Source organism: Heptranchias perlo, chromosome 11, assembly GCF_035084215.1.
Source record: "Heptranchias perlo isolate sHepPer1 chromosome 11, sHepPer1.hap1, whole genome shotgun sequence".
NCBI classification, from domain to species: domain Eukaryota; kingdom Metazoa; phylum Chordata; class Chondrichthyes; order Hexanchiformes; family Hexanchidae; genus Heptranchias; species Heptranchias perlo.
The window spans coordinates 39,532,719-39,559,446 of NC_090335.1; the positions used below are offsets into that span (position 1 = coordinate 39,532,719).

Below are 26,728 nucleotides of genomic sequence, written 5' to 3' on the forward strand. Positions count from 1 at the left end.
CGTGAGTTTCTCTGCCAGTACGAAAGCACAGCAATCTGCGATGCTTTCATTCCTATTCTTTTTCCCAGCTGTAATGCTCTTCCTCCTGTCTACATTGCTCTGGCTTTCTCACTCTCTCAGCTGAAACTCTTGCTGCTTTAACTGAAATTCTCTCTCACTTTTTCTTCTGCCACTAGTTTCACCATTCCATTTTCTGCCTCCCTTTGATTTGGTCAACATTTTTATTTATAAATTTCTCTTTTCAGTTAAATGTCATATTATTTTTGTCACTAATGTAACACGATATCCAAGTAGCTGCCACCAATTGTTACAAATTCAGATCTTCCAGAGATACCTTCACGGGTTCATTTATGTAACCAATCCCACTTCCTTTACGTTCTAGATTTGACCCACATTGTAAAACATCTATATTTACAAAACAAAACTGGTTCACTATCACATCTGTCCCCACCTGGACATCATTGGTAGCCACTTGCAGATGGTGGATTGCTTGGATTGAAGGCATGCTGAATTAACTACATTAAATAAACAATTGTTTACTTTAAGTTGCTTTTGGAGAGATATGGGTGAGTCAATATTTTCAAAACGTTAATCACTCTAATACGGATGATGCGGACTGTACATTAATAAAGGGATCTCTGCCACGAGTACATAATCCATATTTTTGTGTAAGTTAGATTTTTCATAATGCTTTCAGTATGCAGTGGTATTTCCAGTGCAAAAAAATAAGCATTTTTGACAGGATCAAATGAGCAATATAGGCTAGAAATGACTGAAAACAATGTTCATGCATAACAGGACACTGCAACTTACACAAAAAAATCCCAATTGGTCTACATTACACCTACATTGTGATATAATCTCAAAAGTGGGATTCTGGGTATAATTTAAAAAATCAAGTATGATTCATCAACATGCCAAACTCAGTTACTATTTTATTTCCAAGCTCTGGCAATTCAGTCAGTGGAGTGACATGAATGATCAAATAAAGCCATTACATTCATTTACAGTAGAATAAATCCTCCTTATTTCACAAAAGTGCTTCAACCAGTCTTGAAAAAAATAAACCTTTCCATAAGACAGTGGCCAGGTATATCCCAGACAATACCTTTGAGGAAAATAAAACTTTTTCAAAGCTGTAACTTAAAAGCTTATTTGTTTATATATAACTTCTTTGGGGACCTATACTAAATAAACACACCTATAACTGCAACTCTCAAAAACCATCAGCTCATCTTAAAAGTTTTCTGACTCAAGTTCACGTGCAACCAATAGCAGGAGAAATTAACGTTTGATTGGCTCGGACAGACTGCAATGCTGCACTTCAACCAATCTGAAAACTATCAGCCTGCCCTCTAACTTACCTGATTGATTAATACTAACAATTTCCAATCGCTGTTAAAAAGCTGATTCTTCTTGTGAAACACTAACAAACGGCCACATTGGTTGAAATGATGGCCATCAGTTTAAAACACTGATGGCATGCAAGGGAGACTGTGGAATCAAAAGAACTATGTAAATAGTTTAGCGAGAAAGATTGTCCAGAAGACAAAAATACCATAACAGAGGTCATTTAAAAGGTACCGCAGGAAGAATGAAATAAGGATAACAAAGCAAACATCAGAGGCCTCATAGAGTTGCAAATGTACCGGAGTTGACAAAAGAATTGATAATCATTGGACAGGTTAACTGTTTGCGAAATGTATTTAAAGCTTGCTCAGTCTGTAAACTTTGACGTGATGAATGGGTGCCAATAAGTATCAGGGGAAGATTGCCTCTATTCATTAGTTGTGCCAAAATTGCACAAAAAGATCTAAGGAACAAATATTCAATGTTCCTACAAATAGCAAAGGGAGGAAAACATCCTCCATTGTTTCCTTTCATAAGTCTAAATTGTTGTCAGGTATTTATGTATTAGTGATAAGAATAATAGTCATGCGATTGCAGGAAACTCCTGTTTATCTATAAACAATTGTAAACAATTTTACAACACCAAGTTATAGTCCAGCAATTTTATTTTAAATTCACAAGCTTTCGGAGGCTACCTCCTTCGTCAGGTGAACGATGTGAAAACATCGTTCACCTGACGAAGGAGGTAGCCTCCGAAAGCTTGTGAATTTAAAATAAAATTGCTGGACTATAACTTGGTGTTGTAAAATTGTTTACAATTGTCAACCCCAGTCCATCACCGGCATCTCCACATCATATCTATAAACATTTCAAGATATATCATTGAACTATGTTCTTCTGTGGGTATTTAGTTGCAGAAAATGTAATAGCATCAAGCTGGTCAAATGTTTTAGGAAAGCTGAATGAATTAATTTCTGCATAGCAGCTAGTAACATTTTTGCATAAATTAGTGCAACGTAAAATGGGATCAACAGCTACCTGTTGCTAACCAGTCTTTACCAATATATGTGGATCAAAACTGACTGGTTTCTAGTTAGATGATACTTTTTACTTTTAAAATTCAGATTCGAATGGCAATTGGCATGAAGAATAAACTTCGGCAAACAGGTTGAAAATGCCACCACAGTCTGTTTTTTTTTAACAAACTCAAAGGCACTGGCAAAACAGTTTGATCTTCTTATCACAAGGTGATCTCCTGGAGGTTTGAACTCTTGCTAACTGCAGTGGAGCTTCTACCAGACCGAAGAGTAGCGTACATAGTCCGGGCAGGCTTCCTGTGAGATTGGCTCTGTAGGCTGCAATGTCTCATTTCACATTTGCACAGGAACTGCCGAGTAAAATCTAAAATAAGTTTATCAGTTCTGATTCAGAGAAGAAGCACACATTTTCTTAGAATAATAAATCATGAGATTAATGGGAAAAATTGGGTTCAATCAAATAAACCTTTTAAGTAATTTTTTATGCATTAAGAAAAAAAGCACCTTTGTTATTTACAAGTAAAGTGACTAAGGGGAGTGTTCTTTGTCTTCAGATATAAAACAGTTCTAATTTGGTGTCTAACCTAATTCTTTGCCTAAAGATTTTATATGCATTCTCCCAGTCATACCATCCCTATCCATCTTAAATAACTTATCCAAATGGACTATATCCAATTCATTCATCATTTTAAAAACATCAGTCATATTCCCCTCTAAGTCTGTGTTTCTCTAAACTAAATAGCCTTAACTCTTGGAATCTATTCTGATAACCAAGAGACCCAGGGCTGTTTAGTTCACACTCCTCTGCACCTTCTCTAGAGCCTTGATATCTTTCAACATTTGTAGTGACCAAAACTGAGCACAATACTCCAAGTGTAGACATACCAAAAGCCGTAAATAGCCTATAGTACAGCCAATGGTGGAACAATGAAAATTGGGATGCGAGGCCAGAATTGGAGGAGCGCAGAGATCTCGGAAGGTTGTAGGGCTGGAGGAGGTTACAGAGACAGGGAGTGGTGAGGCCATGGAGGGATTTGAACACAAGTATGAGAATTTTAAAATCGAGGTGTAGCCGGACCAGGAGCCAATGTAGGTCAGCGAGCACAAGGGTGATGGATAAATGGGACTTGGTATGAGTTAGGATACGGGCAGCAGATGAGCTCAAATTTACAGACATGGAAGGTGGGAGGCTGGCCAGGAGATCATTAATAGGACTTCCACCACATTTCTGGCCAAGTTACGGCAGCGGAGTAAGAGAAGCTCTGAGGAAATTCACCCACATTATCTTTAGTAAGAACAGCTTCTTATTTAGTTCAAAGGTTTGTAAATTTTGTTGCTGAGCAATGTTCTTGTTATTGTGCTACAAGCTGAAAGAAATTAAACAATATCTCCTGAAACTTTTCAATTAGTACAGGAAATTAATAAAATAGGGCGAGATTTCCATTTTGCACAATGTGCAATGAAATTGGAAGTGCATTCTTAATAAAATGATTTATGATTACGTTACATTTGGTGGACAGAGGAAATCTTCCCCCATGGAATCCTGAAGTTCAGTAATACATAATGCGTAAATCCAATTAATGACAGTAGACTGATTATTGCAATAACCAAGTCTGTCAAGTAAGAGACAAAACCAATTCACATGTACAAATCAGACGGATTTGCTGTTTAATTAGTCTTCACCATTGAACAAATCAGTTATTTTATGTTACAGGAAATGCCTGCTAATTTAGTTAATAAGATTATGTACAATTTAGACAAGATACTATTTGAATTTTGCGTTCAATGAGACACACAATTCAGGCGTCTCATGCTGCTGGCAGCAACCTTGCATTTGCTGAGGGTGGCCATGTGAATTGTGGCAGTAGTCTTTTGCAGAGCCTTAATGTGCTTGCAGAATTTGGAACTTTCTTGAAGATCGTGGTAGCATTCTCAGCAGAAGCAGCTAGTAACCTGCTGGTAAACATGGTGGGGCTGTCAACATCTCATTGTTAAAAATAATGCAAACTTTACCACATCACAAGCAGAGAGTTGACAAATATTTGGAAAATATTTTTTTACTAAATTTTTGTCTTCTTTGAAGAAAAGATTTCAGGTGGTAATAAAAGGACTCCAGGTTTCATAAATCAATGTAGCTGATCTTAAATACCCCCTACCAATCTTCAGTCTCACTTTGTGTTGTGGATGCAAATACGTCTTCAATTTACTGATCAAATTGTGCATTTAACTTCATAACACAAAGAAAATTGCAATCCTTCTCCTGCACAACTAAAGGTCAAATGTTTCTGGTATAGTGGAGATAGTGTAGAAGTGTTTCTTCAGCAGTCTTTAATGTGGTTTCTGACTATATGCTGAAAAATGAAGCTCCCAATTGTAATTGTTTCTCTCAGCTAGTTACTTAAACGAAAATCTTTAGTCAAGCTTCAATTGTTGACTGTTATTTCAAATAGATTTTATCCACTTATATTATTCAATAGGAAACTTTAAAACTAAAACATAATAATGACGCCTATTTTTGTGTACACAGTATAATACTTTGATCATAGTCTGCAACATGCAACAATCCTTGATATATGGTTATTTGATCATCACTTCCTAATTAATAGAAACCCAAATAAAAACAAAATGCTGGAAATACTCAGCAGGTCAGGCAGCGGCTGTGGAGAGAGAAACAGAGTTAACGTTTCAGGTCAATGACCTTTCGTCACACCTGGAAGATCTGATAAAGATTTAACAGTTTTTTAGCAAGTACAGAGCCAGGGGAAGGGGGGAGGACAGGAAAGAACAAAGGGGAAGGTCTGTGGTAGGGTGGAGGACAGGAGTGATTAAATAACAAAAGCGATGTTGGTGCAAGGCAAAGGCAGATGGTAATGGAAGAGGTTAAGAAACAAAAGATGGCTCCAGAGGAGCTGTAAATGGCAACAACAGAACCATTACTAGCACCTGCTGTCTGAAAAAATGGGAGCAGTGGTAATGATCTGAAGTTATTGAAATCAATTTTGAGTCCGGAAGGTTGTAAAGTGCTTAATCGAAAGATGAGGTGCTGTTCCTCGAGCTTCTGTGAGCTTCATTGGAACAATGTAGGAGGCTGAGGACAGATTGGAGAGAATGGGATTGGGACAGAGAATTTAAAATGGCAAGCTACTGGAAGCTCAGGATCACATTTGCTGACTGAATGGAAGTGTTCAGCAAAGTGATCACCCAATCTGTGTTTGGTCTCCCCAGTGTAGAGGAGACCGCATTTTGAGCAGCGAATACAGTATGCTAAATTGAAAGAAGTACAAGTAAATCGCTGTTTCACCTGGAAGGAGTGTTTGGAGCCCTAGACGGTGGGAAGGGAGGAGGTGAAAAGGCAGGTGTTGCGTCTCCTGTGCTTGCATGGGAAGGTGCCGTGGGAAGGGGAGCGGGTGTTGGGGTGATGGAAGAGTGGACCAGGGTGTCGCGGAGGGAACGGTCCCTTCGGAATGCTGAATGGGAAGGGGAGGGAAGATGTGTTTGGTGATGGCATCATGTCGGAGGTGACGGAAATGGCAGAGGATGATCCATTGACTGTGGAGGCTGGTGGGCTGGAAGGTGAGGACAAAGGGGACCCTATCATGGTTCTGGGGGGGAAGGGAAGGGTTGAGGCCAGAATTGCAGGAAACGGGATGGACACAGTGGAGGGCCTGTCAACTACAGTGGAGGGGAATCCTTGATTAAGGATAAAGGAAGACATATCGGAAGCACTGGTGTGGAAGGTGGCATCGTCGGAACAGATTCGACAGAGATGGAAAAACTGGGAAAATGGAAGAGAGTCCTTACAGGAAGCGAGGTAAGAGGAGGTGTAATCAAGATAGCTGTAGGAATCATAGGGGTTATAGTAGATGTTGGATGACAGCCTATCTCCAGAAATGGAGATAGAGAAGTTGAGAAAGGGTAGGGAAAAGTCGGAGATGGATCATGTGAAGATGAGAGTGGGGTGGAACCTGGAATCAAAGTTAATGAAGTTTTCCAGTTCAGGGCAAGAGTAGGAAACGGCACCGATACAGTCATCAATGTACCGGAAAAAGAGGTGAGGAAGGGGACCTGAGTAGGATCGGAACAAAGAATGTTCCACGTAGCCCATGAAGAGGAGGCATAGCTGGGACCCATATGACATAGTGACACCTTTTACTTATAGGAAGTGAGTCGCGTCAAAGGAAAAGTCGATCAATGTAAGAACAAGTTCAGCCAGGCAGAGGAGAGTGGTAGTGGGTGGAGACTGGTTGGACCTCCGTTCAAGGAAGAAGCAGAAGCCCCGCAGGCCATCTTGGTGGAGGATGGAGGTTTAGAGAGACTGGATATCCATGGTGGAAAGGAGACGGTAAGGGCCGGGAAACTGTAAACTGTTAAAGTGGCAGAGGGCGTCGGAAGAGTCGCGGATGTAGGTCAAAAGAACCTGAACAAGGTGAGAAAAAAGACTCGAGATAGGAAGAAATAAGTTCCGTGGGGCAAGAACAGGCTGAAACAATGCGTCTACCAGGGCAGTCCTACTTGTGGATCTTGGGAAGGAGATAGAAGAGGGCTCTGAGGTGTTGGGGGACAATAAGATTGGAGGCTGAGGAGGGAAGAGCTCCAAAGGAGATGAGGTCAGTGACAGTCTGGGAAATGATAATTTGATGTTCGGCGATGGGGTCATGGTCTAGGGGGAGGTAAGAGGAGGTGTCGGAGAGTTGCCGTTCAGCCCCCGCAAGGTAGAGGTCTGTTCACCAAACAACAACAACATTGCCCTTGTCAGCGAATTTAACGACAATGTCAGGGTTGGACCTGAGAGAATGGAGTGCTGTAAGTTCAGAGGCGGTAGGTTAAAGTGAGGGAAGTAGAGAAATTGAGATGGCCAGTGTTACACCAGCAGTTCGCAGTGAAAAGATCAAGAGAGGGTAAGAGGCCAGAGGGAGGGGTCCAGGTGGAACGAGAATTCTGAAGACGGGAGAAAGGGTCAACCATGCGGGGGGAAGACTCCTGGCCAAAGAAATGGGTGTGGAGGCAAAGGCTATGGAAGAAGAGCTCAGCATTGTGTTGAGATCGAAATTCATTGTGGCGGAGGCGTAAGGGGATGATGCCTTTGCTGAGGACTGATCATTCGGGGTCGGAGAGGGGAAGGTCAGAGGGTATAGTGAAAATATGACAAGGGATGAGATTGCCTAATAACTATTAAATCTTTAACTTCTTCCAATTGTGACGAAAGGTCATCGACCTGAAACGTTAACTCCGTTTCTTTCTCTACAGACGCTGCCTGACCTGCTGAGTATTTTCAGCATTTTGTTTTTATTTCAGATTTCCAGCATCTGCAGTATTTTGTTTTTGTAATAGAAACCCAAAACTGGTAAAAAGGCAGCAATAACATGCATCAGTAAAATCAGGATCATTTGATAATGGAATGGTCAGATTCTTTATGTTTTTAAAAACATTTCCAGGATTTTTCATTGGAGGAAAAATATTGGGCTTTTAAGTGTTCAAATTCAATGAGAAAAAGCTCAGCAAGAATGTTTGCAATTATTAATTTATCATTTAGACGCTGCTTCAGAAATGTTTCTTTCATTTCTTTTTTCAATTTTAATTTAGGCCCTTCAAATATTTTTATATTTTCAATAAAGCACAAGCAGGTCCTGAGTTCTGTGAAAAGGATTGGCAAAACTGCCCTTACATTTTAGGATTATCAGTCAGTTGGTTCTAGAACTAACCAGCACTGCCTGGAGCTTAGTTTAAAGACTTATTTGGCTATCAAGTGGCTGATGTTTTAACAACAAAAATAGTCAAGGGGCAACTTCTTTGACATAAGCAACTGGGAACTGTGGTGAGCAAATACAGAAGATAAGACAATTGAACAGTTTTGAGAAGAATGACATTTGGTTCTCCACTGCTATAATCAACTCATTAGGATCTAGAACTGTTGGCCTTCAAGGGTAGGGTGTACAATTCCTAAGAGCAGTCATCCCAACACTACTGCCTTTGGACTCTAGGTACTAAACATCCTTGTTAGTTTGTCTTAGTGCAGGTGCAACAAGTGATCCTTAAGATTCCTCAGTAAGTTCCAAACCACCGCTCAACCTTAATGTAGTCCAAACCTTTGTAGATTTGATAGGTATCAGACTGTTTTTCCATCACAAACAATGAATAGGCTTCATTTTCTTCCCCTTTCCCAATATCCTACCTTTTCCTCTCTCCTGTCCTGAAGGCTGAGATGTTATTCCATGGCTGCTGACAGCCATTTGGTACTTTGCCCAAGTGGCCATTCTTTATGTCTGACCCTAGAGAGTGTTGAGTCTAATGCCAGCCTCACCCAATATTCACACACACACTTTCAAGAAAGAAACCCTAGCTGTTTTTTCCCATCCCTAGCTCGAGCATATAGAGATCAACTGCTCCAAATGAGATCAGCAAGCTCAATACAGATTAGAAGTTGAGCCTCGGACCTTGCTGCTGAGTGTAGTTCAGTATCACACTACACAGTGCATTTACCCACTTGCACCAGGGTAACCACTGTAAAACTTATGCACACACATGATGAAGTCCAATTCAATTAGCATCAAGAATAGCCCCTTTTGATCATGTCGTTTTGAAAGTTTCTAGCTCTGACACAGTTAACCACAAACGTCTTGTTATATCAGTTTATAATGTAGTTATGCAATGTTGTTCGCTAGCGCTCTCATCCAATGTAAAACAAGTAGAGTACTTCATATAAATTCCTTAGAACAGGAAATATACAGCAGATATAAACATCATGCCGTTTGCCTGATTTGAAAACTTCTTGTCTGTAAACAATCGTGACTATGTTCTGCTCTATAGGGATCCACTAATCAATCTTTGCAGGACAATGAGACCTGACGAATCTCTTCGAAGTAAGATTTCATTCAAGAAAAGCATTGCTAGTTGAAATGAAATTTCTAAGGAAAAGACTGCAGGCTGCTCTGCTGCCAGTGACCATCGTTATTGCTCTTGCACAGCCAGGTATGCCATGTTCCCTTTTTTTAAAAGTGCCTCATATTTAAGGTATCTTTAAATCTCTTGTGCATCCCGATTTCCTTCGCACCACCACTGTCGGCCCAGCTTTCAGCTATCTGGGCCCTAAACGCTAGAATTCCCTCCATAAACCGCCTCTCTGCCTCACCCACCTTGAAGACTTCTTAAAACCTACCTCTTTGACCAAACTTTGGGTCACCTGTCCTAATATCTCTTTATGTGGCTTGGTGTCAAATTTTGTTTGATAACACTCCTGTGAGACGCTATGGGATGTTTTACTATGTTAAAGGCACTATATAAATGCAATTTGTTGTTGTTATAGCGAGGATTTTAGTTATCTCCTTTGTCCCATTGCGGTGTTTAAAATATTAAAAGTGTGTTTGGCCATACCACTTTTTGTTTGTAATCGATCACCAGTCTCATATTAATAGGTGGAGACTTCCATAAGTCTTCATATTGAAGAAAAATCTAACTAGATTCTATTGCTTTTTGCATTTTTAGTAGATAGTGCCCGTCAAGTTTCAGCTCAGTTACGTAGTTTCAGAATTTGTGGGTGGCATGGCACATGGTTTCTTAAAAGAACACGTTACTTAGTCATAGAAACAGTTTTCAATTTGTGGAATCTCACTAGTATTGCTGAAGAGAAAGAGAGAAGAAAATTAAAATAACTTTTGAAAAAAGAAATGCACTGGAGTACCAAAAGAATCAACCAAGCAATGATTTTAGTGCTGGCTATAAACAAGTCATTACTTATTGGACTGTAAATTAATCCATGATATATCTTTAAGTACAACGATTGAAGTAAAATACTATTAAACTAACAAAAAAATTTCATATCAATATTTTGCTTAAATTCACTATTTAATGTAATGATCAGCAATGTGAAATAGCCGTGGTAAAATATATTTATATTTAAGAATTCTCAGTTTTATCTTGCCATTAGAAATGGCTAGTTCTACAATAATTGCAGCAATAATATATAATTTAGTTTGATGATTAAAAGTAGATTGAAACAATAAATAAGTTCAGGATAATAAACTGTACACTTATATAAAAAACCACACAAAGAGAAGTGAAATTAGGAGTGAATTGCCAAAATAAATTATGTGAGAATTGTCAGTTCTTTCTGTGGGCAAAGCTGTAATCTCAGGGATATTACTTCACCCTTATATTTACTGCTTTCACGTCTCAATCTTCAAGGACTATTGTGCAAGGCTTTCATCGTTGTATTTGGTTTAAAATCCAACTAACAGAAAGCAAAAAATAAAGTACAACTTTAGTTTTTCATGTTAACTTATTTCCCGTGTCGAAGGATAGGTTCTACAGTTTGCATCGAACTAAATTCATAAAGTAGATGCTGAGGAAAAGCACTGCACGATGAAACCTGCCCATTAAACTAAACAAGTAGTCGGATAAACACATTCATTTGAATTGATATCCCATTTTAGCAAGGCTTTTGACAAGGTACCACATGGAAGACTGGTCAAAAAAGTACAAGCCCATGGGATCCAAGGGAGAACGGCAAGTTGGATCCAAAATTGGCTCAGTAGCAGGAAGCAAATGGTAATGGTTGACGGGTGTTCTTGTGACTGGAATGCTGTTTCCAGTGGAGTTCCACAGGGTCCTCGGTCCCTTGCTTTTTGTGGTATATATTAATGATTTGGATTTAAATGTAGGGGTCATGATTAAGAAGTCTGCAGATGATACAAAAACTGATAATGAGGAGGAAAGCTGTAGACTGCAGGAAGATATCAATGGACTGGTCAAGTGGGCAGAAAAGTAACAAATGGAATTCAATCCGGAGAAGTATGAGGTAATGCATTTGAGGAGGGCAAACAAGGCAAGGGAATACACAATAAATGGGAAGATACTGAGAGGTGTAGAGGAAGCAAGGGACATTGGAGTGCATGTCCACAGATCCCTGAAGATAGCAGGACAGATAGATATGGTGGTTAAGATGGCATTGAATATAAGAGCAGGGAGGTTATGCTGGAACTGTATAAAACACTGGTTAGGCCACAGCTTGAGTACTGTGTACAGCTCTGGTCACCACATTACAGGATGGATGTAATTGCACTAGAGAGGGTACAGAGGAGATTTACAAAGATGTTGCTAAGACTGGAGAATTTTAGCTATGATGACAGAATGGATAGGCTGGGGTTGTTCTCTTTGGAACAAAGGAGGCTGAGGTGTGATTTAATTGAGATGTATAAAATTATGAGGGGCTTAGATAGAGTGTATAGGAAGGACCTATTTCCCTTAGCAGAGAGGTCAATAACCAGGGGGCATAGATTGAAAGCGATTGGTAGAAGGATTAGAGGGGAGCTGAGGAAAAACTTTTTTACCCAGAGGATGGTGAGTGTCTGGAACTCAACTCATTTAAAAGGCAGAAACCCTCAACTCATTTAAAAAATGCCTGGATATGCATCTGCAGTGCTGTGACCTACAAGGCTACGGACCACGTGCTGGAAAGTAGGATTAGTCTGGGTGGCTCATTTTCGGCTGGCACGGACACGATGGGCTGAATGGCCTCCTTCTGCGCCGTAAATTTTCTATGATTCTATGATTTAGATTTAGTAAAACTATTCTAACAATTAATCCCATTTACATGTTCCAATGATTGATAGCTGTCATTTTATATCAAATTAAATATTTACCATAAATAGTAGTTGCATCTCATGCAAGCAAAACTTCACATTTGTTCAACACTGGCTATTAAAAATAACTTGCATTTATATAGATTAGAATCACCTCCTCAAGAATGTTTTACAACCAGTGGATTACTTTTCAAGTGGGGTCTTTGTTGTCATCCAGCCAAATGCCAGGATTAATTAACACTGAATCTGAAACTCTTGTGTATAGTTCCACAATCTAAAATGTCGATCCTTTACATAACAACTGTTCAGTCTGTTCAAATGAATATTCTCATTTGACAGCTCCAAGAGAAGTTGCACTGTTCCCTCTGAGCCTTTCAACATAACTCTGAGGAAATCTAGCTCCAGCTTTTCAAACAATTTACATTAGATAAGGTCTTTTATCATTTCAACGCATTGCCAACGCTTCAGTACATCTGTACTTAATCCAAGTTTCTTTCTTGTGTTAAAGTGGTATATAAGAGCTATATTCTAAAGGATTGTGTTACATTTTATATAATGTTAAGAGGAAGATACACTTTAGCCTGATGAATTTTATAATGATTTGCTTATTAATTTAAGATCTTAAAATAATTAGATAAGAGCGAGGTAAGAAAACCTAAAGTGATGTCAGCACAAAGGAAGGAACTGTTTGGTTGGTAGCTGGTGAGTGTTTCTTGTTCTAGTGAGTATTTTTTTTAAGGCTTAGTTTAGTTTAGTTAATAATCTAATAAATCGAGGCATGGCAGGGCAGCTCAGACCCGTCGAATGCACGGCCTGTGCCATGTGGGAACTCCAGGATGCTTCCCGTGTCCTGGACAACGACATGTGCAGGAAGCGTCGCCAGCTGGAGGAGTTCGAGCTCCGGGTTTTGGAGCTTGAGCAACAGCTGGCGTCACTGCAGTGCATCCGCGAGGTTGCAAGCTATGTTGATAGCACGTTTCAGAAGGCGGTCACCCCACAGCTTAAGAAAGTGCAGGCAGAGAGTGACTGGGTGACCACCAGACAGAGAAGGAGGACCAGGCAGGTAGTGCAGGAGCCTCTGGGGCCATCTCACTCTCTAATCGGTATACCAGTGAAGGAGAGGGTTCTTCTGGGGGGTGCAGCCAGAGCTAAGACCACAGCACCATGGGTGGCTCAGCTGTACAGGGGGGGAACAGAAAGGTCAGAAGAGCAATAGAGATAGGGGATTCTATGGTTAGGGGAACAGACAGACGTTTCTGCAGCCACAGACGTGATTCCAGGATGGTATGTTGCCTCCCTGGTGCCAGGGTCAAGGATGTCACTGAGCGGCTGTAGAACATTCTGGAGGGGGAGGATGAACAGCCAGAGGTCATGGTCCATATCGGTGCCAACAACATAGGTAGAAAGAGGGATGAGGTCCTGCTGGCAGATTTTAGGGAGTTAGGAAAGAGATTAAAAAGCAGGACCACAAAGTTAGTAATGTCCGGTGCCACGCGCTAGCGAGTATAGTAATTGGAGGAAAGAGCAGATGAATGCGTGGCTGAAGAGATGGTGCAGACGTGAGGGTTTTAGATTCCTGGGGCATTGGGACCAGATCTGGGGGAGATGGGACCTGCACAGGCTGGACGGGTTGCACCTCAACGGAGCTGGGACCAATGTCCTCGCGGGGAGGTTTGCTAGTGCTGTGGGGGAGGGTTTAAACTAATTTGGCCGGGGGATGGGCACCAGGATGTAGCATTGGAAAGGAGAAACAAGGCACAGAAAGGATTGGGAGAGGCAGATAGCACTAGAATAAGAAATAGTACGGTATTAGGTGGGATCAGACTAAGAGAGAATACAAGAATGTCTAAGATAGGTTTACAGTGCATGTGTGTAAACTCACGAAGCGTGGTAAACAAGGTTGGTGAGCTACAGGCGCAAATAGTCACATGGGAATATGATGTTGCTGCGATATCGGAGATCTGGCTCAAAAAGGGCAGGATTGGGTACTAAATATTCCTGGATACAAGGTGTTCAGGAAGGATAGGGAAGGAAAGAAAGGAGCGGGGGTGGCAGTATTGATTAAGGAGAATATTTCAGTGCTGGAGAGAAAGGATATGATGGAGGGGTCAAGGACAGAATCTATTTGGTCAGAGTTAAGAAACAATAGAGGTCCCATTACATTACTGGGTGTATTCTATAGGTCACCAACTAGTGGGGAGGATATAGCTGTTCCCTAAATGTTCCTCCACTGACACTTGCTCCACTTGGCCCACCTCTTTCCCCAGAACCATATCCAGCAATGCCTCCTTCCTCTTTGGGTTGGAAACGTGTTGATCAAGAAAGTTCTCCTCAACACACTTCAAAAATTCCACCCCCTCTTGTTTTATTACTTGTATTATTATTATCCCACTCTAAAGTAAAAATACTCAATTGGATGAGGGCCAATTTCAGTGGGATGAGATCAGATCTGGCTCGGGTAAATTGGAATCAAAGGTTGGCAGGCAGAACTGTAATTGAACAATGGGCGGCCTTTAAAGAGGAGATGGTTCGGGTACAGTCTAGGTACATTCCCATAAGCGAGAAAGGTAGAGCACCTAAGGCCAGAGCTCCCTGGATGACAAAAGAGATAGAGAGCAAGATGAAGCAGAAAAAAAGTGCGTATGTCAGATGTCAGGTTGATAACACAAGTGAGAACCAGGCTGAATATAGAAAGTTCAAAGGGGAAGTGAAAAAGGAAATAAGAGGGACAAAGAGAGAGTATGAGAATAGACAGGTGGCCAACATAAAAGGGAATCCAAAAGTCTTCTATAGGCATGTAAACAGTAAATGGGTAAGGCCTGATTAGAGACCAAAAAGGACATCTATTCTTGGAGGCAGGGAGCATGGCCGAGGTACTAAATGACTGCTTTGCATCTGTCTTTACCAAGGAAGAAGATGCTGCCAGAGTCGCAGTAAAGGAAGATATAATTGAGATACTGGATGGGCTAAAGATTGATAAAGAGGAGGTACTAGAAAGGCTAGCTGTACTTAAAGTAGATAAGTCACCTGGTTCAGATGGGATGGACCCTAGGTTGCTGAGGGAAGTAAGGGTGGAAATTGCAGAGGTACTGGCCATAATCTTCCAAACATCCGTAGATATGGGGCTGGTGCCAGAGGACTGGAGTATTGCAAATATTACACCCTTGTTCGAAAAAGTGTGTAAGGATAAACCCAGCAACTAAAGGCTAGTCAGTTTAACCTCGGTGGTGGAGAAACTTCTAGAAACGATAATCCGGGACGGAATTAACAGTCACTTGGACAAGTGTGGATTGCTTAGGGAAAGCCAGCATGGATTTGTTAAAAGCAAATCATATTTAACGAACTTGATAGAGCTTTTTGATGAGGTAACAGAGAGGGTAGATGAGGGCAATGTAGTTGATGTAATGTATATGGACTTTCAAAAGGTGTTTGATAAAATACTGCATAATAGGCTTGTCAACAAGATTGAAGCCCATGGAATAAAAGGGACATTGGCTAAGTAACAGGAAACAGAGAGTAGTGGTGAACAGTTGTTTTTCGGACTGGAGGGAGGTATTCAGTGATGTTCCCCAGGGGTCGGTACTAGGACCATTGCTTTTCTTGATATATATTAATGATTTGGTCTTGGGTGTACAGGGCACAATTTTAAATTTGCAGGTGACACAAAACTTGGAAGTGTAGTGAACAGTGAGGAGAATAGTGATAGACTTCAAGAGGATATAGGCAGGCTGGTGGCATGGGCGGACATGTGGCAGATGAAATTTAACGCAGAAAAATGTGAGGTGATACATTTCAATAGGAAGAATGAGGCGAGGCAATATAAACTAGAGGGCACAATTCTAAAAGGGGTACAGGAACAGAGAGATCTGGGGGTATATGTATACAAATCGTTGAAGGTGGCTGGGCAGGTTGAGAAAGCGGTTAAAAAAACATACGGGGTCCTGGGCTTTATAAATAGAGGCATAGAGTGCAAAAGCAAGGAAGTCATGATGAACCTTTATAAAAGACCAGTTCGGCCAGAGCTGGAGTATTGTGTCCAGTTCTGGGCATCGCACTTTAGGAATGATGTGAAGTTCTTAGAGAGGGTGCAGAAGAGATTTACTAGAATGAACCCAGGGATGAGGGACATTAGTTACGTGGTTGGACTGGAGAAGCTGGGATTGTTCTCCTTGGAACAGAGAAGGTTGCGAGGAAATTTGATAGAGGTATTCAAAATTATGAAGGGTCTAGACAGAATAGATAAAAACAAACTTTTTCCTTTGGCAGGAGGGTCAAGAACCAGAGGACAAAGATTTAAGGTGATTGGCAAAAGAACCAAAGGTGACATAAGGAAAAACTTTTTTTTTTTTTACACAGGGCGTGGTTAGGATCTGGAATGCACTGCCCAAGGGGGTGGTGGAGACAGATTCAATCATGGCCTTCAAAAGGGAATTGGATAAGTACTTGAAAGGAAAACAATTGCAAGGTTACAGGGATAGGGCGGGGGAGTGGGACTGGCTGGATTGCTCTTGCATAGACCCGGTGCTGACTCGATGGGCCGAATGGCCTCCTTCCGTTCTGTAATCTTTCTATGATTCTAAGTGACTAATATTTGTTTCTTAACATCAAGATTCAAAACAACTTTATAAATGCCATCAAAATTGTGACAGTGGGACATGAGGCACAGGTTCAAACCGGCAGAAAACAAATTTAGCAGTGTGAATGTTGTCAATTCTTTGTAGTATGTTTATTTATTTTTTTTGGAAGACCCACCTCCACGAATTGCAATTTAAACAGCCACAGACCTGCCCCATGGACCATAAAACTCCATCGTTGTCGGTGAGGTGATATATCATGTGAAGAAAGTATATAGTGAGACATAGCTGGGTTGACATTTCTAGTAATCGTTTGCGTGATGAAAGAGTTAAACTGGGCATGACTGGAGTGAACGGAGAGAAGAGAGACCGGATTGGGTGACATATAGGGCAAGGGAGAGAAAGAACATTTGGATAGGGTCATGGTGGAGGGAGATGATCAGCCGGTTCACAAGTCAAGGGGTTGAAGCGGGAGACTGGCCATGGACATTGGTTGGGGAATAGCGATAGAGATTATGCTGCAGAAGGAGAAACAGGCTGCCCCCAGTTCACCGTTGAGGAGGGAGAAGATCAAAATCAACTGGGTTACATTGAGGTCAGGACATGATTATGCAAAGAGGGAGATAGAGATCAGTAGTGGCTTACTGAGACAATAGGCATTTTTAGTACTTTTTGGAGTGAATTTGGAGACTTATATTGATGAACAAAAATATATAAACACACAGGAAACACTCCAAAGCTGCACGGAAGTGCACAGCAAATATCTGATAAATACCCATCAGGAACTGGTAACTGCAATATCAAAGATATTAGAAAACAGTTTCTTGTTTAACAGTGTACTTTGCACTTATAATTGTACTTAGAAATCCTTAAAATATATCATTAAAGCTCCATTTCCAATTTTCAAAATGGTTGCATTTTGACCAGATCCAATGGCCAAGATTTTAGCCCAGAGCTAGGAAGGGGCGGGGGTGGTCGAATCGCGGACAGAAAACTCGGAAGTACGAGTTTCCCGGACGTCCTAATGATTTTGACATAAGGTTGTCTTTTCATTTTTTTTGTTGGTTGCCCGGCTGACAGGCCAGCCTTGTTGATAGGCTGGTCTCAGTCAGATGGGAGCAGAGCAAGAGAAAGGACGTCTTCAGGTAAGTGTTCAGGTAAGTCTTAGATTGGGGGGGGGGGGGGGCGCATGGGTAGGCATGGGGGCATTGGAGAGCATGGGGGTCACCGGAGGGGAGTCAGTCATGGGGGGAGAGGTGGTCAGTCATTGGAGGTCAGCCATCGGGAGTCAGTCATTGGGGAGGATCGGGGGGGGTCAGTCATCGGGGGTCAGTCATCAGGGAGGATCAGGGCTCAGTCATTGGAGGTCAGTTATTGGGAGTCAGTCACAGGGGGGTCAGTCATCAGGGGTCAGTCATCGGGAGGAATTGGGGATCAGTCATCGGGGGGAATTGGGGATCAGTCATCCGGGGTCAGTCATCGGGGGGGGGGATCGGGGTCATGGGGAGGTCAGTCATCGGGGACATCAGGGGGGCGATCAGGTGTCAGTCACCGAGGGAGGAGGGGTCAGGATCGCGGGTCATTGCGGGGTTTGCGATCGTTGGGCGGAGGGTCCGTGATCATTGGGGGGTCCGTGATCGTTGTGAGCGTCCGCGATCGTTGAGGGAGGTCCCCGAACATTGTGGGGGATGTCAGTGATTGTTGGGGGGGGGTCACTGCAGATGAGCTTGTTGGGCCTAGGGAAGCATTCCCGCTCTCCGGGCCTACAAGCTATGCTATAAAAGGCACTTACCTGCTGTTTCAGGCCTTCTCGCCTCCTCTCACATGACGTGAAGGAGAAGGCGCTGGAATCCCAGCCCCCAATTTGAAATTGCAAAACCTGAAAAAATGGAGGCCCGCAGCCTGGTGTAAACGGGAAATGGGCAGGTTGGGGGTGGGTCTGAAACTGTTGCAATTTTCAATGCCCCCTGCTCCCAACCCACCTGTTTTTCCCTTCTAAAATCCTGCCCAATATTTTAACTGTAAGCACAATAAACAGTATAAAATCTCTACCAACCACCAAACTTATTACATTTTCTGATTCTACATTTCTGGCCAATGGAACTTATTAATTTCACCTACTTCAGGCATTGCTATAAGTTTGGACTGTCTGAAACCAAATTCCTAGTTGTCAAGGACCCACCACACAACACTGCCCACAATTATAAAAAAAATGACCGTCAGATTTATATACAAATTTCACCAGATTTGATGTCTATTTAAACACTAAATGCAGAGTGAGTCTAAGTCTTTTCTTTCCAGAATTACATCAAAAAATTATTTTAATGAAGGAAATTACGAATTGCCAGCCAGCCTGGGCAATGCTTTCAACAGTACAATCTGAATTAATTTACAGCCACTCTTATTTACCATTCAGAACTTTTATTTTTTGTTCTAGGTTTCCTTGTTGCAGAAAAAGCAAGTGCGTTGTTAGGTAACAAGGCGGTCTTGAGTTGCCCATTTAGTGGAAATGTGACTATGATATCATGGCAGTTTGAGCCAATGCACAAAAATGAACATATAGCAGCTCTCCGATGTGATTCGAATCAAATCAATCGGTCTTCTTACATCAATACCAGAATAATAATTCCAAATACAACATGTAATGCGTCCAATAATGAAATGAATCTCCAGATACAGCCTGTGGACCTCGCTGATGATGGGAATTATACCTGTGACATTGTAGATCAAAATGGAATTCATAAAGTAACCTACTCATTATCAGTGACAGGTAAGATGACTTACACTTTTCAATATTGACAAAAATTGACCTTTGTGGAAGGAAGCATTGTCAATGTACTTTAACATACTATTTGCCTTTTTTTTCAAATGGAGACATGTGTCCTTTCATCAAAGAATGTAGCTAAATCGTTTCTAACTACATCTTCAATATCAGAAATCCATGTGTTTGGAGCCTGGATGGTGTGGTGTATCAGCACAATTTTCTTTCACATTTGGGACCCATGTCCTCTTTCTACTGGTTGTAAGGATCTTATCTGAAATCAATTTAGGTAGTCTCATTTCCTACTTGATACCAATTTACAGCACAGAAGTGTCTATAAGTTGGCACAAATAGCTAAGTTTTCCACTTTTGCTCTTCACTAGGAGCACATAGCTGAGACCAAATCTGGAGTATTGTGTGCAGTTTTGGTCTCCTTATCTGAGGAAGGATGTCCTTGCCATGGAGGGAGTGCAACGAAGGGTTACCAGACTGATTCCTGGGCTGGCAGGACTGACGTATGAGGAGAGATTGGGTCGACTAGGCCTATATTCACTAGAGTTTAGAAGAATGAGAGGTGATCTCATCGAAACATTAAAAATTCTAACAGGACTAGACAGACTAGATGTTCCTGATGGCAGGGGAGTCCAGAACCAGGGGTCACAGTCTCAGGATACGGGGTATGCCATTTAGAACCGAGATGAGGAGAAATTTCTTCAATCAGAGGGTGGTGAACCTGTGGAATTCTTTACCACAGAAGGCAGTGGAGGCCAAGTCATTAGATGTATTCAAGAAGGAGATAGATATATTTCTTAATGCTAAAGGGATCAAGGGATATGGGGAAAAAGCGGGAACAGGGTACTGAGTTAGACGATCAGCCGTGATCATTTTGAATGGCGGAGCAGGCCCGAATGGGCCGAATAGCCTACTCTTGCTCCTATTTTCTATGTTTCTATGTTTCTACGAGCTTGAAGTCCCTGATTTTTCTGTCCAAAATGTACTAGAATCACAAAATGGAAATTTTGCCCTTAAGTTAATACTCTGAACTAGAGCCATAAAAATTGTTATTGTGCAATCTGGAAAAATTCACACTAGTTTTCTGATATTAGGGTAGAATAATGGGAGCTTTACTCTTTACCTGGGCTGAGCTCTACCTGACTTGAGAAAATGTTTATTAAAATATCAAAAAATTCTGCGCAGACTATAATTTAATCTATAAAATGGGAGAATACTTTGAACAAAAAATACTCTCTGTAGACTTTCTTTCCCCTTTAAGAAATCAAATGCCATTTCTAATTTTCTGGCTACTTTAATGACTGCTTGTGACTGTCCAAACTCATTTCACTTGGATCATTTAAAAACACCAAGATTATCATTCTGGGCCGAATTCAAACCCACATCTGAATAGTGTTCTACCCAATGTGAGTCACACAGGGTTATATTTTCCTCCTTTTACTAACTTTAGCAAAAAAGTAGAAGTGAATAAAATGTGTTGTGATGTTTGTAAAAATTGTTAACATATGTCTTGTCTATGTTTAGCAATGCTATCAGAATTTCCATCCCTCCAAACATGGACTAATGAACAATGTGAGAAAAAGTTAATTTTTCATGTTCTTGTCAAGGTTATTAAATGAGGACTTTGTTTGCAGAGTCAAATATTTTTACTTCAGTTTATATCTGGCATTACTTAGCTTAATATACAGAAGCGTTACCATAGCAGTTACTATAGGAGTGATTAGTACAGGCCTGTGTGGTAGGATGTTTAACATGGTTTGAATGAACCCCTAAATTGGCAACAGTTTGAATTCCAAAAGCTAGCAGTTGTCAGTACTAGCTCAGTTTCTACATGTTAGTTTGAGGCTGTACTACAACATCCTACTGTGACACTGTCATAGGCTGCTTTAATACTTGCTATCACATACTGATAAATGCACATAGAAGCCAATGTACAATTCTGGAAAATATCAGTTAGATCGGTTGATGATTCAATTAAAAAATTTCAGAAAATGTGCACAATGCAAGTTTCAATTCAAATATTGTTCTATCTTTTTCAGTTCCACCCGCTATATCTTTCAGTATTGAAAACAAATTAAATGATGCAATGACGGCCGTATGCACTGCTTCAATTGGAAAACCAGCTGCAGAAATTACTTGGCACCCAAATAATTTAGGAAACTTCTCAATCAATATGACCCATCACAGTAACAGAACCGTGACTGTACGAAGCGAGTATAACATTATCACCCACCTCTTCAGTGAGGAGGTCATCTGCATTGTAAGCCACCCAGCATTTAATGGGACACAAAACTATACTATTCCACAAAACAGTTTAGTTCCACACAGTAAGTATATCTAAAATATATGTATTGCATTTTCATGAATGAATGGGATTCATAGTGCTGACGTTTATACTAAGCCACAATTAAACAGAACTAAACATAAAATAGCATTCATCAAATACAAGTAAGGATGTCTGAATTTGAAATAATGGTTTTACTCTGTAAACCGTGCATTTTGTGGAGCTTTAGCTGGAGCATTTAGGAATAAACGACCCAGGGAGGTGAAATTGTTCTTAATGCATGGACAGTGCATTATAGGGCAGTAAATTATTTGCCCTTTTTTATGCACTGTGATGAATGCATAACTTTGTGCTGTTTCTGAAAGTTCAGATATGTTCATGAGCACTAAAGCTAACACATAACTGCGTGGCCAGTTTGAAAGCATCCGCAAGAATCCTGCTTAACTATCCAAACAGCCACTTAAGTGGTAAAATAGGACTTTGGAGCAATGCAGCTATGGAATATATTTTTCTGGGCCAAATAGAGTGACAGTGCAGATGGCACAAATAAAGTTCTGCATCTATTAGTAGACAGCTTGCAGGCATGACAAAGTGTTCTCTACAATGCAAGAGGGCAATACACCATTAACTAAAGGGTACATCAGGATTAGTAGGGATTTGCCAAACCATGAATGTGGGGTCATGTGCCCATAGAAGCCGGAGGGATAGCCACAAAAGATGTCCAACCTGAAGAAAAGTGCAAAGTTGAGCAATAAGGATGTTCATGAATAAACACAGCACGGAACATTTGTTTTATTTTACCAAATTCTACCATTAATTCCCAGATTTCTTTTGGCAAGCTGTGTCAGGCTGCCCAATCAGAGCGTGCAGCTTGTTGTATGTATATTAACGAGGCCGAGCCCTTGAAATGGACTAAGCCTTCTGCTAGCACGATCAAGTAGCCAGCCAGCATGCTCCGCCAGTCGGCCGCCTGATAGTTAAAATCAACTCCTTAGTATCTGCTCCTGAACACTGATGCAAGAATTTAGGAATATAGTTATTTAAAAAAGGAAAAGTAACAACACTGCAGTTTTGCAAAGATATTCCTGCTTCATGAAATTTTCCAATGAATCTACAAGTCTTTGAGAAAGGAGCTGTAAAATGTTAAAATTTTATTCAGTGCTAAAATTATACAGATTATGATGTGAGTAAATGAAGTGGTGAATCCTGTATTAAAAATGATTCTGTTGTAATTCCTTTCTTGTCAGAAGCAATAAAATGCCTTGGACTTCAGACCCAAGGATCTTAAAGAAATGTTCCAAACAACCAACTCACAGCAAAAGAACTAATTAGTGCTTTTGTTTTTGCAGATTCACAATCAACTTCAATGAATTTATTTTATATCTATCTCCTTACTGGTGTCCTAGCTACTGGCCTGTGTCTCCTTACAGTAACATTTTTTGTAGCTCGGTACTTCGACCTACAAAACCATATTGCATTCAGGTGAGGTTGCCAATTGTATGAAATATCTTTATGATCATGTCAAGAGGGAATGGAAATAATTACATCCAGTAATCGAAATTCTAACTTTACTTTCCTGATTAGTGCAGATATTTAGAACTCTATCGCATTGCTAGTAATGTTTGTCCAGTCTGCCTGTTGTTCACAGTCTGCATGTCAATGGATCTCACAATTGACACCTATGTCCCATTATCAATTCTCAGCCACATTTCAATGTATTTCATGGAAGAGGCTTCTGTTTTACTTGTGTTAAAGTCATCATGAAGTCAATGCAAATAAAAATCAGAGAGATGTAAAGCGGGCTGCCAATTTGTTGTCACCCGTTTTACATTATCACACAAAGTCAAAATTAGCCCCTCATTTCTCAACTGATTTTATATTTTATTTTTATTTTTTTTACTCCTGACAACATCTTCACCACCTATCTTTGTGCCTTCTGCCATGGGGCTTCTATTCCCTGCCCTCAACCCCATTCTAAAGAGACCACCACAAGTTTCCCATTGGGAATGTCTTTGTATTTTGTGTTAGGAGGAAGAAGAGGAGTAGTAATGGAAGGAGGACAGGCTGGCCAGAAGCAGAGGAGGCACATGGCACTCCACTTGAGAACATACAAAGCAAGGAGCTCCTAGTTCCAGCTGACTCAGGAGCAGTGCTTGTGGAGGCTGCACTTCACAAAAGACGTGGTCAACACCTTATTCCGAATGCTTCAACCCAACTTAATTACACCATCATCAGAGGAACCACAATGGCTGTGACAATCACTGCCTCCCTGAACTTTTCTGTTATGGGATAATTCCAGGCTCCCTCTGGAGATATCAGTCACATCAGTTAACCAGCTCTGCACGGATGCATAAAGCAAGTCACATATGCTTTCTTTTCTAGGGAAAGCCGATTTATCTACTTTTCCTTGGACAACCACCAGCAAGATGACAGCGCACTGCAATTTTGTAAAATGGCTGGATTCCGCAAGGTCCAAGGAGTCATAGACAAAACGTGATCCCTTGATTAATCCCATCAATCTGGAAATGCTCTGAAATGTAGTCTGGCTAGGGTCTCAAGTTGTGCACCTACTGCAGAATTTTTCTTTATAACAAGGCCTCATCATGGAAGCCTCAGAGCAAGAAGGCACCCAAGAGCAGCCAGGTGATCACCAATAGGAACGGCAACAGTCTGAAGAGGACGTGGAGGACATTTTGTTGCCGGTGTCAAGAGGCGCAAATACCAATCTGATATGGGAGAGCTTCTCTTGAATACCACTTCTGGCCACTGAATTAATAGTCTTTTCTATATCTTTCCCCTCCACCACAAAGACACCATCATCTATAGGGGATAAGGCGGGAAAATGGAGTTGAAGAAGGTCAGCCATGATCTTATTGAATGGCGGAGCAGGCTTAAGGGGCTGTATGGCCTTCTCCTACTACTATTTCTTATATTCTTATGTTCCTACAGACCCTTCTCTGTGTGCATCAACTCACACAGCTCCCATTCATCAAAGCTACTTTCAGACCTTCCCAAAAACAAGTTGCACACATGGAATATTCAATGCAGCCATATTTTTAATAAAATCTCATGTTCTGTGCCAGGAAATCCTTCGCAGCTTCTGTTGCTCCACTAATGTTACTTTGTTGGAAGTGCAGCCGAAACCTCGTTTACGAACATAAACAGAACTCCCGCCATATTTCCGGCAAAGTAATACCAGCAGAGCAGCAGCAGCTCCGAGGAAATTCCCGGCCCTAATCTAGTGCTCCTTCTAAATATTACCTGGATGGCAGCGTGCTGGCCGCTGCATTCCAATTAAGGTCTTTGGGACTGAAGAGACCCTTATTTAATGGCACTTAGTCCTGAGATGGACCTGCTGTAGTGTCAACCTAGTTTTTGTACTCATGTCTCTAGAGTGGCACTTGAACCCATAACCTTTAACTCAGAGGCGAGAGTGCTACCAACTGAGCCATGGCTGATATCCTGAGATGGACCTGCTGCAGTCTACATCTTTTGTGCTGCTGTATGGGCAGCCTGGCCCTGCCTTCTTTCAGTCACATATGTAGGAGTCTGAGGGACTGGCAAGAGGAGGTCCTGTGTGTGCAGCTATCCTGCCTGCTTAAGCTGCTACAGGCACTTCAATTCCTCAGCAGTGTGCCATTTCCCATTCCCAAATCAGAGGCAATGACAGTACCAGATGCTTGCACTGAATATTCATATGAGGCTGAGCCCAGAAGCTTCAGTGGGGTCAGTGCTGGGACAGTTGGGTGAGCAGAGGTCCGGACTTTCCACATTTCTGACAGTGATTGTGCCGAAGAAGAAAATTCAGGCTCAAGTCTGAAACGCTGTCTGCGTAAAAAGTGATTGGCAAATATGAAGTTGCTCATTGTTCACAGATAGCAACAAGTTGGAAATTCTGGTACAAGAATGAAACAACTTTACGGTATTTGCAGAATGTGATGCTGGCGGTGGTCGTGATTGCATGCAACTTGATGTCATGAGACATCACAAAATAAGTAGCTTAAAGTAAGCCGCTGCATTTCTTACCATGTGTGAGCCATATTTATGTGCAGTAATTTCTTTGACAACTTGAAGCATTCTTGTAAAAGTGAAACCACAAAAAGAACTGAAAGAGCAGAATGATTCAAGTACAAAACTGAAGAAGCCTGATGCTGCTGAAAGGCTATGTAATGTGGCACGCAATAGAACTGCAGAAAAATCTGTGTAGATCTTAGGGGAAAAACTGCTGGCAAGAAGAGAGAAAGCAAACCAAAAATACTAAAGAAAACTACTTTCATATAAACAGACAAAAAATTCAGTGAAAATACTTGTGTATATCTATTTACATATTATTAAAAGTTTTGTATACGGTGCATACGTTCTACCCATTTAAGCATACTTGTACTATGGAAGATAGCAAATGTAACACCGCTATTCAAGAAAGGAGGGAGAGAGAAAACAGGGAACGACAGGCCAGTTAGCCTGACACCAGTCATCGGGAAAATACTGGAATCCATTATTAAGGACGTGGTAACAGGGCACTTAGAAAATCATAATATGATTAGGCAGAGTCAACATGGTTTTATGAAAGGGAAATCATGTTTGACACATCTATTAGAGTTTTTTGAGGATGTGGAGGCAGGGTCATTGAATATTTTTAAGGCTGAGTTAGATAGATTCCTGATTAACAAGGGAGTCAAAGGTTATAGTAGGTAGATGGGAACGTAGGGTTGAGGTCATAATCAGATCAGCCATGATCTTATCAAATGGCAGAGCAGGCTCGAGGGGCCGAATGGCCTACTCCTGCTCTTAATTTGTGTGTTCATATGTAACTAGCAGGGTGGATAAAGGGGAGCCAGTGGATGTAGTATATTTGGATTTTCAAAAGGCATTTGATAAGGTGCCACACGAAAGGTTGTTACACAAGATAAGGGCTCATGGGATTGGGGGTAATATATTTGCATTGATAGAGAATTAATTAACGGACAGAAAACAGAGAGTAGGAATAAACGGGTCATTTTCAGGTTGGCAGGCTGTAACTAGTGGGGTGCCACAAGGATCAGTACTGGGGCCTCAGCTATTTACAATCTATATTAATGACTTGGATGAAGGGACAGAGTGTAATGTATCCAAGTTTGTTGATGATACAAAGC

General features: G+C 41.2%; 1 protein-coding gene across 1 annotated transcript in view; it reads left to right on the forward strand.

Moving 5' to 3' along the window:
- The first annotated feature begins 507 nt into the window (after window positions 1-507).
- The window catches only part of LOC137326940 (cell surface glycoprotein CD200 receptor 1-B-like), a 34,916-nt gene continuing 8,695 nt past the window's right edge, over window positions 508-26,728 (forward strand). The window contains exons 1-5 of the mRNA XM_067992317.1: window positions 508-566; window positions 9,195-9,356; window positions 18,977-19,309; window positions 21,352-21,639; window positions 22,946-23,078. Coding sequence (XP_067848418.1) covers window positions 9,284-9,356; window positions 18,977-19,309; window positions 21,352-21,639; window positions 22,946-23,078 — 827 coding nt within the window. The 5' untranslated portion in view covers window positions 508-566; window positions 9,195-9,283. The remainder of the gene's footprint in view (window positions 567-9,194; window positions 9,357-18,976; window positions 19,310-21,351; window positions 21,640-22,945; window positions 23,079-26,728) is intronic.